General features: G+C 40.2%; 1 protein-coding gene across 1 annotated transcript in view; it reads left to right on the forward strand.

The window, feature by feature from the left end:
* polr1a (RNA polymerase I subunit A) overlaps window positions 1–11857 on the forward strand; it is a 50292-nt gene extending 38435 nt beyond the window's left edge. Inside the window, exons 28-37 of the mRNA XM_023328544.1 lie at window positions 1079–1246; window positions 1332–1467; window positions 3755–3909; window positions 3999–4125; window positions 4219–4326; window positions 7405–7677; window positions 8804–9004; window positions 10220–10337; window positions 10978–11142; window positions 11378–11857. Of these exons, the coding sequence (XP_023184312.1) occupies window positions 1079–1246; window positions 1332–1467; window positions 3755–3909; window positions 3999–4125; window positions 4219–4326; window positions 7405–7677; window positions 8804–9004; window positions 10220–10337; window positions 10978–11142; window positions 11378–11478 (1552 nt within the window). The 3' untranslated portion in view covers window positions 11479–11857. The remainder of the gene's footprint in view (window positions 1–1078; window positions 1247–1331; window positions 1468–3754; window positions 3910–3998; window positions 4126–4218; window positions 4327–7404; window positions 7678–8803; window positions 9005–10219; window positions 10338–10977; window positions 11143–11377) is intronic.
* The last annotated feature ends 45 nt before the right edge of the window (window positions 11858–11902 follow it).

An 11902-nucleotide genomic window follows, 5' to 3' on the forward strand; every position in this document is an offset into this window, starting at 1 on the left:
GTTCAGCATTTTTCTTGATTTTCCTTTTGAGCTTTATGACATTTCTGCCTCATACGTACACCAAAATACCAGAGGTGGGAATATTTTACCATCTAATAATTAGATTCAAAATCAATTTTCAACTCGTATTGGTGATTTCTGCCTTAATCCATCAGTGTGCAAAGAATCCTGTCTGCCTCTGCAAGGCAGAATGACAAATGGAAATATTGAAGTGGGTTTTTTTTCTCACATTTATAAAGTTTTAAATATGAATCCGTGATTAAATGGAAGTCCTCTCTCTCTCCCTGCGTGTGTTTCTGTTTTGCTTCAGCGAAGCGTCACGTTTCCGCAGACAGGCTCCTCCATGGACGATGGCGTTGCAAGTTCCAGTTATCAGATGGAGTTTTTAGCCATCTGATATGTTTTTGTAGCTGGAATGTCAAGCTGAGTTACACAATGCAGGCTGACAGATGGCAGATTGTTTTTTTCAATTTGAATCAGTTTTTGGGACATTTTCAATTCATTTTGAGTAAATTTTGATTGATTTTTGGGTCATTTGAAGTCGATCTTTTGAGGTTGTTTTTAATTGGTTTTGGATCACTGAATTGATTTTAGAGATAATTTTAGTCAATTTGGGGCTATTTTTAATCAGTATTTGGGATTTTTGTTTGTAATTTAAATTTTTACTAATTTTTCACTTATGAACAGAACAAACACAAAAAAAAGTGTAAATATAAACCTATCTGGTTGGCAAAGAGTAATTTACATTAAATTCAGTACATTGCACATATTACAGTAACAGTATGGCACTGGTATACAATTTACGAGTATTATTTTGGGGACTTTTCTTCTTTTTTGGTACGTGAGGGGACATTTCAAAAATATTTGCAATTAAAATGATTTTTGGACATTTTAATTACGTTTTTAGGGCATTTTAAATAGATTTTTGGGACATTTTGAATGGTTAGTAAATAAGAATTATGTTTTTTTTGGCACAACCTCCCACTCTGTTCTGTACAGCTAGAATTAGATTCCTGTTTGATTGTTTCTCCTCTGCTGTAAAAGCAGCTGAGTGACGTACAGTAATGAATGATTGCAGGCTGCGGCAGCTGCTTCACTATAAGTGGCAGCGCTCCCTGTGCGACCCGGGGGAAGCTGTGGGCCTGCTGGCAGCTCAGTCCATAGGCGAGCCCTCCACCCAGATGACCCTCAACACCTTCCACTTCGCGGGCAGAGGAGAGATGAACGTCACTCTGGGAATCCCCCGGTAACAACCCCTCACACTCACAACGCTTGTGTCCATCGTTATCGTTGACATCTCATTTTAACGAGAGCCAACACCAATCTTCCAGACTGAGGGAGATCCTGATGGTGGCCAGTTCCAACATTAAAACCCCCATGATGAGCGTCCCGGTGCTGAAGAACAAGAAGGCCTTGAAGAGGGCCAAAACGCTGCGGAAACAGCTCACCAGAGTCTGCCTGGCTGAGGTCTGAGGCCGTCACAGTTTGGTTTTCTTACCAGTTTCTCTTTGTTACATGGTGCTTTACTCATCTCCTCCGCTGTAGGCTCTTTCTGAGCTTAGCTGTTTCTCCCTCATCAAAGCCCACTCTTAATGCAGCAGCCCATCGCTTTTAGGCTCAGAACTAAGACATGCCTTCAGTTTAGCTTGAGATTACACTTAGGAATGACTAGAAGTATCTGGCAGGATAGTGTAAAATCAACTTTTTTTTTGCATTACACCATGTTGTAATGCTATTCCCTCATCAAAAGCATACCTGGAGTGTTTCCTTGATTCTTTCATGCATGCTTCAGAAATCCTTTAATCTTCATGGCAACCGTTCAGCTGTGCTAAAACTCCTGGATGAACCTAGCCCCACTTTCGAGGACAAAGCTCCTCTCAGAGCTGCAGTTTCCAAGCTACCGAGCTTCTGCCTCACAGAACAGCCCCCCTCCCCGCCACTTCCCCACTCAGCTCCTTCAGACTAGCCAGCAGAAATTAGCAAACATCTGGTGGAACAGCTGAGCTCATTATAGGAGCTACTTCTCAGTGCAACGCTGATAAAAATGTTTCTAAAGGGTTAATAGAGGGGCCATGTTGTGATGACTTCTTGAAGGCAGAGTTTCAGAAAGAGCTGTTCTTAAAGAGACAGAGGCCCAATTTTAAGGTGTTAAAATAAAACTTCAGATTTTTTTGAAAGTCATGTTTAATATATACAGCAATTTATAATTACAAAACTGCACTGTATACCTGGGTAATACACCTGAGTTTGCCCCCCCATCTTCTTCAAATGAGACAAAATTTGTGTCAAACGTTTGTGCTGGTTTGTGCAGCAAAATTTTTTATTTGTGCCGCTATCATTTTAAAGATATAAAGAAATGTTTCTAGAGGTCATCAAAGGTCAACCAGCCCCCCCACCTTCTTCAAATCAGCCGAAATGGGTGTCAATTAACTCGACTCCGTTTGTGCAGCAAAAATTGTCGTTTGTGCTGCTTTGGTTTTGAAGATATTAATGAAAGGTTAAAGGTCAACCATCACCCCCACTTTTATAAAATCAAACAAAGTAGGTGACAACCACCTCAGCTATGTTTGTGCTGGTTTGTGCAGCAAATTTTTTTGTTTGTGCTGCTATCATTCTAAAGATATTAAGAAAAATGTTCTCCAGGGGACATCAGAGGTCAACCACTCCTGTAGCCCTGCTCACAATTGCAAAAATAAATAAATTTGGTGTGAATTATTGAAAAGAAGAGTTGATGATTGCTGTTGATCATAACATTGACCTCAAAAGTAGATGCCAAGCACATGTTTGGTTTTATTCTTATTTTTTGTATTTCAAAAGTACAGTTTGTCTAATAGCACCCTCTAGTGATCAGAAGCTAAGACACAGGTCACCGAGATTGTTTTGGGAGGTGTTGTTGTTCATTCTAAATAAGACCAAGTTTGAATTGAATTTCTTCCAGGTTAAAATTAAATTATTCATGTTCATAGGTTAGCAACTTATAAATTAAATGAAATTCAAAGTTTCAGCATGAGCAGATGTTCACTGGCCTTTAATGACCTCTACAACCTGTTATTAATATCATTAAAATGATAGCAGTACAAATTAAAATTTTTCCTGCACGGGCGTGCCGTGGTGGCGTTGGGGTCGACCTGTGTTTGGAGGCCTTGAGTCCTCGTCGCGGGTTCGACTCCCGGACCCGGCGACATTTGCCGCATGTCTTCTTCCCCCTTTCCTGTCAGCCTACTTTAAAAAAATAAGGGACACTAGAGCCCACAAAAAGACCCCCTGGCGGGGTACGAAAAAAAAAAAAAAAAAATGTATATATAAAAATAAATTTCCTGCACAAACGTAGCACAATTGATTGATACCAAATTTATTTATTTTTGCAATTGTGAGCAGGGCCACAGGAGTGGTTGACCTCTGATGACCCCTGGAGAACATTTTTCTTAATATCTTTAGAATGGTAGCAGCACAAACAAAGATTTTTGCTGCACAAACCAGCACAAACATAGCCGAGGTGATTGACACCTATTTTGTTTGATTTTATAAAAGGGGGGGGGGGGGGGGGGGGGGCTGGTTGGCCTTTTGACCTCTAACCTTTCATTAATATCTTCAAAGCCAAAGCAGCACAAATGACAAGTTTTGCTGCACAAACGGAGTCAAGTTAATTGACACCCATTTCGCCTGATTTGAAGAAGGTGGGAGGGCAAACTTCACCGCCCCTTTCATTTATCAGGGTTACAGATAAATGATGTGTGTGTGTGTGTGTGTGTAGGTGCTGCAGAAGGTGGACGTTGTCGAGACGCTTCGGATCGAAGCTTATCAAAGACTGCAATCGTTTAAAGTCACCTTTCATTTCCTGCCTCCTGAGCGTTACCGTGACGACAAGCTGTTAACTCCCCATCAGATCCTCCACTACATGGAGACGAGGTGTGTGTTTGCATGCCAGGAAACAGTCAGAGCTAACCTGTTTGTCTTTAACCCCACCTGCTCTCATCCATCTCCACATTTACTTTCAGGTTTTTCCGTCTCCTCCTGGAAGCCATTAAAAAGCGCTCAGCCAAGCTGGCCTCCATCGCCGTGGAGACGAGGAAGGCCACCCCTGGAGATAAAAACATGGACGAGGATGGGACCGCAGGGGTCCAGGTTTCAATTTAGTTTTGTCATTATTTTTCAGTGCTCTCCATCAGCCTCAGACGTGCTCGAGCTTTTTTTTTCATTCACGTTGACGTTCCACAGGACGGCGGTGGAGAAGAGGAGGAGGAAGGAGAGATAGTTGATGACCAGGGGGATGAAGGAGACGCTGATGCGTCAGACGCCAAGAGGAAAAGCAAACAGGCGGAGGAGGTAGGGCTTAGGCTGAAACGGGGCGTGTTCCTTTGTGAAACGTAATTCCACGAATTGAGGTGTCTTCCCCAATGTCAGACTTCCTGTAACATTTTCTCATGGTCGCCAACACGAGTTTCAACTTGGTTGGAATGGAATGTACTCCCAGAAACTCTGACTCAATCAGCATACGAGCAGTACACTGCAAAAACACACAAAGTCTTACCAAGTGTTTTCAGTCTAGTTTCTTGTGCAAATATATTAGTGTACTTTAAATAGGACAAAACTAACTTACAAGTAGCTTTTCAGCAAGATATAGCAGCTGGTTTTGAGTCAGTATTTCCTTAATATTGATGATAAATTACTACTTCCAATGGCGGATTATTTCACTTTTAAAATATCTTGTGAAATAATCTGCCAATGCAACAAGAACATTGTCCTTGTTGCACACAAGAACAATGTTCTTCTTCTATGTTCTAAAAACATAGAAGAAGGCATAGAGTTTAGTCTTACTGCATAAGGCTGCGACTGACCGACTCACCTGTCAGACTCAAAAATAAAGGTCACTTGAAACTAGATTTTAAAACAATGCTTCTCATCCACACACACACACACTAGTTTGTGTGTGTGTGTGTGTGTTTTTAAGTCGATAATTAAGGAATTATCGACTTAAAAACAAGCTCCTATTTCTTGCTGAAAAGTGACCTGCTAGTCTTGTCTTATTTAAGTGTACTGAGATATTTGCAGTAGAAACAAGAACAAAAACACAAAAGCTTACTGAGGGACATTGTAGCTGTAGAATCATGGAGGGACTTTGGTTGCAACAGTTACTGGCGCCCACAATAAAGATATTATATGAACAATATATGGAGACTCAGAAACCCCAACAATGACCTTTGAACACAAAGGTCATTGTTATTATTATGCTTCTGCTCACTTTTTTGAGTCCTCATCCAGCCATATCAGTCACAGCTCTATTTGTTTGCAACATTTTGATTATTGCTCTCACTGTAGGTATGAGCAGGTTTAGGTGTGCTACTTTCTTTAGCTCACCTAAAGAGCTAGCTTACCTAAATGGAGCATTTTCCTGTCTTCCCCATTTTCAAAAGTGTCTAAAAGGAAAGGGCCTCTGCACCAGTTCGTGGATTGTTAATTCAAAGTTCCTCACTTAGAGTAGAAATTTTAATATGGCTCAATTAGCCAATGTCAGTGATAATGAAACAGAAGATTTTTGGTAAAAAGCAAATTTTTTTATTTTATTTTATTTATTTATTTTTTTGCAACTTTAAATGGTCTAGACAAGGGGTGGTGAACCAGTTCAGCAACAAGAGCCAAATGAAGCTCATCATCACCGTAAAGAGCCACACAACAATTTCAAGATCAGCTTCATACCACATTGCTGCTGAAAAAGCTTTTTTCTTCGTGCCTGAGGCTTTTGTGCAGTGGTTCCCAAAGATTTTCTGGGTCCCCCTCTGGATTACAATAACATAGCCCCCCCAAAAAGAAAAAAAAATCAACTGGGTCCACACATCGTTCAACCAGACATAAACCTTTACACATATTTTGTTTTCACACTCCACTGAAGTTTATTTCACACTTTAGGTTGCAACAAAACACACTACAAACCATCTTTACAGTGAAACACTTTTGTGTAACTGTTTTTTTTTTCATTCATTCATATTGTTTCCCACGGCCCCCTTATGGGGCGCGCCCCACACTTTGGGAACCACTGCTTTAGTGGGACACCTAACAGCGTTCTTTTGTTTTTTTTGGTTTGTACTCTGTTATAGCTACTCAAAGCAACTCTTCCACATGTGTCAGTGAAAACAAGATGGTGATTAGATTTGTTTAAGTGTAGTAGAAATTTATTCACACACATACAGAAAACCTTCGAGCTCCGTCTGCCTAACTAGCAGATGTGGAAGCGACTCATGCAGAACATTTTTAAAACATGTAGGACAATTTATTCACATGGCCCAGATTTGTACCTATTTGAGGTCATTGTGGTGACCTCTACCAGTTGCGTACCACGGGTAGCTTTTATTCCTAAATGATTTAGCTTCCATCTATTACCTAAAGTCTCTCCTCCTAGACCGACAACTACTGCAGACTTGTAGCGCTAGCTTAAAATTTCACATCCTGCGCTGCACCTTATGCTGCTTTTGCAATGCTGCCTTCAATGAGTGTGGGAAATTTTGGTATCAAAGACCCGCACATGTGTGTGTGCATGAGACCCGCGAAGAGCCGCAGGTTTGCCACCTCTGGTCTACATCGTCCAATTTGATCTGGTTTGTTTGCTAAAAATCCAAACTATTGGGAGAATTTACAGAAAATAAAGTACTGGACCAGGAATTGCGCCTTGGAGAACCCCACTATTAATGGTCTTTTTATTATTATTATTATTATTATTATTATTATTATTAAAAGACATAAAGGTAATTGTGCTTTTTATTTTCCCTTTCTCATATATTTAGATTTTAAATGTCTTAATTGAAAGTAAATCGGAACCACAGTGAAATTCCTTGTCTGTGTGCACAAACTTGGCAATGAGTCCAATTTTTGTAAAAAAAAAAAAAATAAGACTCCACAAATACCAGGCCAAAGAGTGGAAGCTGAAACAAGAATTGAAGTGAAAGCACTAAAGCTAAAACTGTTGCCAGTTTCTCTGAGTTGCAACATTTAATTTCCCTTTGAGATCAGTAGTGGTTTTGAATCGAATAAAACTGAAACTCGGTAAGCTAAGCTAAAACCTGAATGCAGCATGACTGAGGGAGGTAAAAACATGGCAAAATGTCTGTTCAGTAAGGCTGAAACCAAATAACCACAGCTGGTTAAAGCAGTACTTCTTATGGAAATGTGTTTGAAACACTTGCTTAATGAGATTTCGCTCACTCTTCCGACTAAGGATTTAGATGAACACTTTGACCATTTTGTATGATGAAATTCTCACTGTATAATAACTCAGCAGAAATACCAGTGTTATTCTGATTGCTTTCATTTAGAACTGGGGGGGATTTCCAGAGAATTTAGTCAGTGTAGTTGGAGACAAAAATCCTGCCGTCATGGATGTCCAAGCTGATAATTCACCTCTACTTACAGGTAGACTACGAAAGCGAAGACGAGGGCGAAGGTGGCGATGCCGAAGAGGATCAGGGCGAGGAGGAGAACAGCCAGGCAAACTCTGAGGAGGAGACCCAGCCTGAGTCAGCAGACACTGGAGAGCAGCAGCAGCAGAAGAAGAAGAAGAAGAAAGAAATGAGAGTGGGGCAAGGGGGAGAGTCCTCGGTCCAGATGAGGGTGAACTCGGTTCTGTCATCTAACTCGGCCATAAAGAGATACTCCTTCGATCAGCAGGAAGAACTCTGGTGTGAGGTGAGCCAGGTTGCACTTTAGAGAGTTACAGTAAACTACAACTAGGCTATTGGTCCATATTTGTGCAAAATGGTATACCTACATAGGAGTTCAATCAATATGTTTATTGTTATACTTGATTAATGACTTTTCTTTAATAAGTTACTTTGAGAATCTGCTATAAACTACACTAACAGGAGATTTTGGGTGCATTCTCTTATCGCTCGTATGTCAGATTTTCTAACATAAGTCAGTGAAACAGGGTGTTAATGCATCCTTTAAAAGTCTTAAATTCATGTAGCTAAAATGAAGGTATTAAAATGTCTTAAATAGAGATTTTTTTTAAAGAAAATTGGCCTTAATTGCAAGTCTTAAATTTTGTCTTGACAGAACTATTTAATCTTGTATTAAATGTTTTTTTTTTTTTTCTGGGGAGACTTTTCTGTCGAGCAGAAGTTTGAATCGCACTCAGACATCTTCATTGCATTCTGTGATTTGAGACAGTTCAGGTTACTGTAACTCACTGCTAGCATACCCTCGCTAAGTAGCAAGGGTATAGCTAGCTACAATTTTAATGCTAGCTAGCTATACCCTTCGTACATAGAATGGGTTCAGGGTATTGCTACTTAGCAAGGGTTTAGCTAGCTAGCATTTAAGGTGGAATCAATGAGTCTTTTTACTGGTGAAAAGAATCGAATAGTATTCTAAAATACTTAGATATTTAAGTATTTTAAAGTATTTAGCTAGCTAACAATTATATATTAGCTAGTTAGTTTTCTGCATCTGTTGTAAGCCAGTTGGCTGGACAAAATTTGTATATTTCTGTGGAGAACTTTTATTCATTATGGTCTTGAAAACTGTTTTAAATTCGGCTTTACAAGTCTTAAATCTGAGACATTCGGTGGGAAAACAAGAAACACCCCCTGAAGTCAGATTTCCAGCTGGAAATATTGGAACTTGCCTGCCTAGAAACCGTAAGTTTTAAACCCATAAAGGCTGTGAACATACTGAATGTAGTGAAAGGTGCCTGGTGTGGGTTAGGCCCAAAGTTTGCTCACTCTTTAAACACCCCCGCTGTTCTGTCATTGTTTCCACCCGTCAACTCCGATGTGCTAACGACTTGTATGAAACGTGACGTTTCACACAGGTGGAGCTGGAATTCCCTTTGAACAGGGTCCACTTCGACCTGACCTCGGTCCTGTCGACTCTGGCCCAGAACGCCGTCATCATGGAGACCCGAGGCCTGACGCGGTGCCTGCTGAGCGAGACCACAACCAAGTCTGGGGAAAAGCAGACGGTTCTCAACACAGAGGGCATCAACATGCACGAAATCTTTAAGTACAACGATGTACGTCGGCCGCATTCCACACAACCTGTAACACACTTATTCCATAATTTATGCCACACTTTGACTCACTCTTGCACTGAATAACAAGAAATTACACAGTAATCTAAGAAGTATATGTCGAGGGATATACAGTACAGACCAAAAGTTTGGACACAACTTTCTCATTGAATTCAATGAGAAGGTGTGTCCAAACTTTTGGTCTGTACTGTATATAAATGAAAGAACTTGAAATTACAGCTCAATCATATTGGTTTATTAGTGGCATGTTCTGTTATTGATTATCAATAATGTGATGTAAAGCTTCAACTTTTTCAGACATTTCTCTCCATGTATAGACAGGTTGCATGTTATTGTTTACAATCGGAAATTTTACACATGCGCACAACGCTGAAGGGCGATGAGATGATTGAGATGCTGCAGCATTAACTAAATTAAACCTGGAAATGTAGCATTATTAATTTAGTGCAGTGAGTCACAACAAAGGCATCAATAATACAGAAAAACCTTTGTTCAAAACCACTCGTTCTTCTATTACCTCGCTCTATACCTGCTCTGCCGATGAGCTGTCAGAGCTCATCATCTTTTTTCAAATTGAACCGAAACACAACAAATTCCACAGCAAATCTATATGTTAAGGTTGTCAAAGTCAAGTTAGCATAACGGATGTAGCTTGGCTAGATCAGTTATGTTCGGTTATGTTTGTATATTTCAGCATATTTCTGTGGACGATTCAACAGCTTGGCTAGATCAGTTATGCTAGATTTAATAACTATTGTTTAATTAAAATGTTGTAGTGCTGACAGTTTGTAGCAAAGAACTGCATCCCTTTTCTTTTATACGTGATGCTACATTTAATATTTAGCATGTTATGTTGACAACTTAACAGCTAAAGCGAACGGTAAGCTAGCATTTTTTTGCCCTCCAGCAGGGCGATGGGGGCAGGGATCTTCCGTGCATGACGTCACATTGCAACATGTCTATATTAATATTATAATCTGATTAGTTGTTGCATTTACAAGTTCAGCCATTGTTCAAGACTTGATGAACACGGTTAAGCATTTTAACCTCAGCTGATATCCTCATGTTCCAGTTCCACCAGCTGAACAGAATTGGTTTAAGTCCAACCTGATTGTTGGAATTAAATCAGGTTGGAACAACTAAACACATCTTTGCATGGATGTGTTTAGTTGTCACATGATCAGCTTGTGTCTCCAGATCCTGGACGTCAACAAACTGTACTCCAATGAGGTCCACGCCATGGCCAGCACCTACGGGATCGAAGTGGCTCTGAAAGTCATAGAGAAGGAGATCAAAGACGTCTTTGCAGTTTATGGTACGTACACACACACACACACACACACACACGCAGCTATGCTCTAACTCACAGTATTACTTCAGTGTTTAAACAGGTCTGGAATTTAATTATTTTGTAGTCTGGATCAGGTATGATGGAATTAATTTGTTTTATCTGACTTTTTCCATCCATCCACACATCCATTTGTCTATTATCTGATTCCCTTTTTCCCTCTTCCTTCGATTCTTCCTTCCCTCCTTTTACCTTTCTTTCCCTTCTTCCTTCCTTTTGTCTTCTGTCTTTCTCTTTCCTATCGCCTTCTTTCCTTCCTTTCTGTGTTACTTCCTTTTGTATTCCTCCTTCCTATTATCCCTCCTTGTTCCTTCCTTTTTGTCTTCTTCTTTTCCTTCCATACTATTGCATTCCTTCCTTTCTTTCTATTACCATCCTTCCTTCTTATTGCCTTCTTTTCTTTTTTGCCTTATTTCTTTATTTTGCAGATTTAATGTGTAAAGTCTGACCTCTACACCCACATCTGTCATATTTATCCTGAAAGAACCCCCAGTTACGTCTGGAAATTTGAGTGTAGAAAACTCTGTAGCGTTCAACAGAACGTGCAGAACTCTTAGATTACCTGGCTCTCAGATTGTGACCCGGTATCTCTGACCCCCGTCTGCAGGGATTGAGGTTGACCCCCGGCATCTGTCGTTGGTGGCAGACTACATGTGTTTCGAAGGCGTCTACAAGCCGTTAAACCGACACGCCATCATGTCGAACTCTTCCCCTCTGCAGCAGATGACCTTTGAGACCAGCTTCAAGTTCCTCAAACAGGCCACCATGCTGGGTAAGAAATGGAGGGAACCGCCGACGATTCAACAGTGGATCTCGAGTCTAATATGATTTTCATACTTATGGGATGAAAATGGCTCCTGTGTTTGAGCTTGTAAATGACATTCCTCCAGCTTTGGTTCACTCGTTTCAACCACAGTGCATTCAGTGACATACAGTTTGCAGAAACCAGCATGCTCAGTTTCTTTCTTACTCATTGATATCTTTACTCTTTTTTTTTTCTTTCACAGGGTCACGGGATCAGCTGGTTTCTCCCTCGGCCTGCTTGGTTGTAGGGAAGGTGGTCAAAGGTGGAACAGGCCTGTTTGAACTGAAGCAGCCTCTGCAGTAGGACGAACTGCTGGCAACTGTTTGCATGTTTGTTCTCTATCCTGCAGCTGAAGCGCCATTTGTCTGGAATGCAGACAGGAATGTTATGTTCAATATGTTTTTTAAGAGTACTTTGCAAACCAAATGTCCTGTTAAGAAAGGTTTCATGTGGAGACTAATGTAACCCATTAAAGCCTTTCAGTTTTTTACAGGATAATATGTATGCCTTTAAGCATATATTGTATGATACAGTAAATAAGTAAAAAGTTTCTGTTCAAAACTTTTTAAACTGAGACTTTACTGTCATAAATACAGAATTGTTTAGAAGGCAGCCTATATCTCCATTGTTTCCTCTATCTAATGATGTACAAAGTGACAATAAATCTTAATTGTCTAGCGGTTTTGTGTGTGCAGGTTGGTTTGTAACTATAATGTACGGGTAATGT

This window comes from Xiphophorus maculatus, chromosome 23 (assembly GCF_002775205.1).
Source record: "Xiphophorus maculatus strain JP 163 A chromosome 23, X_maculatus-5.0-male, whole genome shotgun sequence".
NCBI lineage: Eukaryota > Metazoa > Chordata > Actinopteri > Cyprinodontiformes > Poeciliidae > Xiphophorus > Xiphophorus maculatus.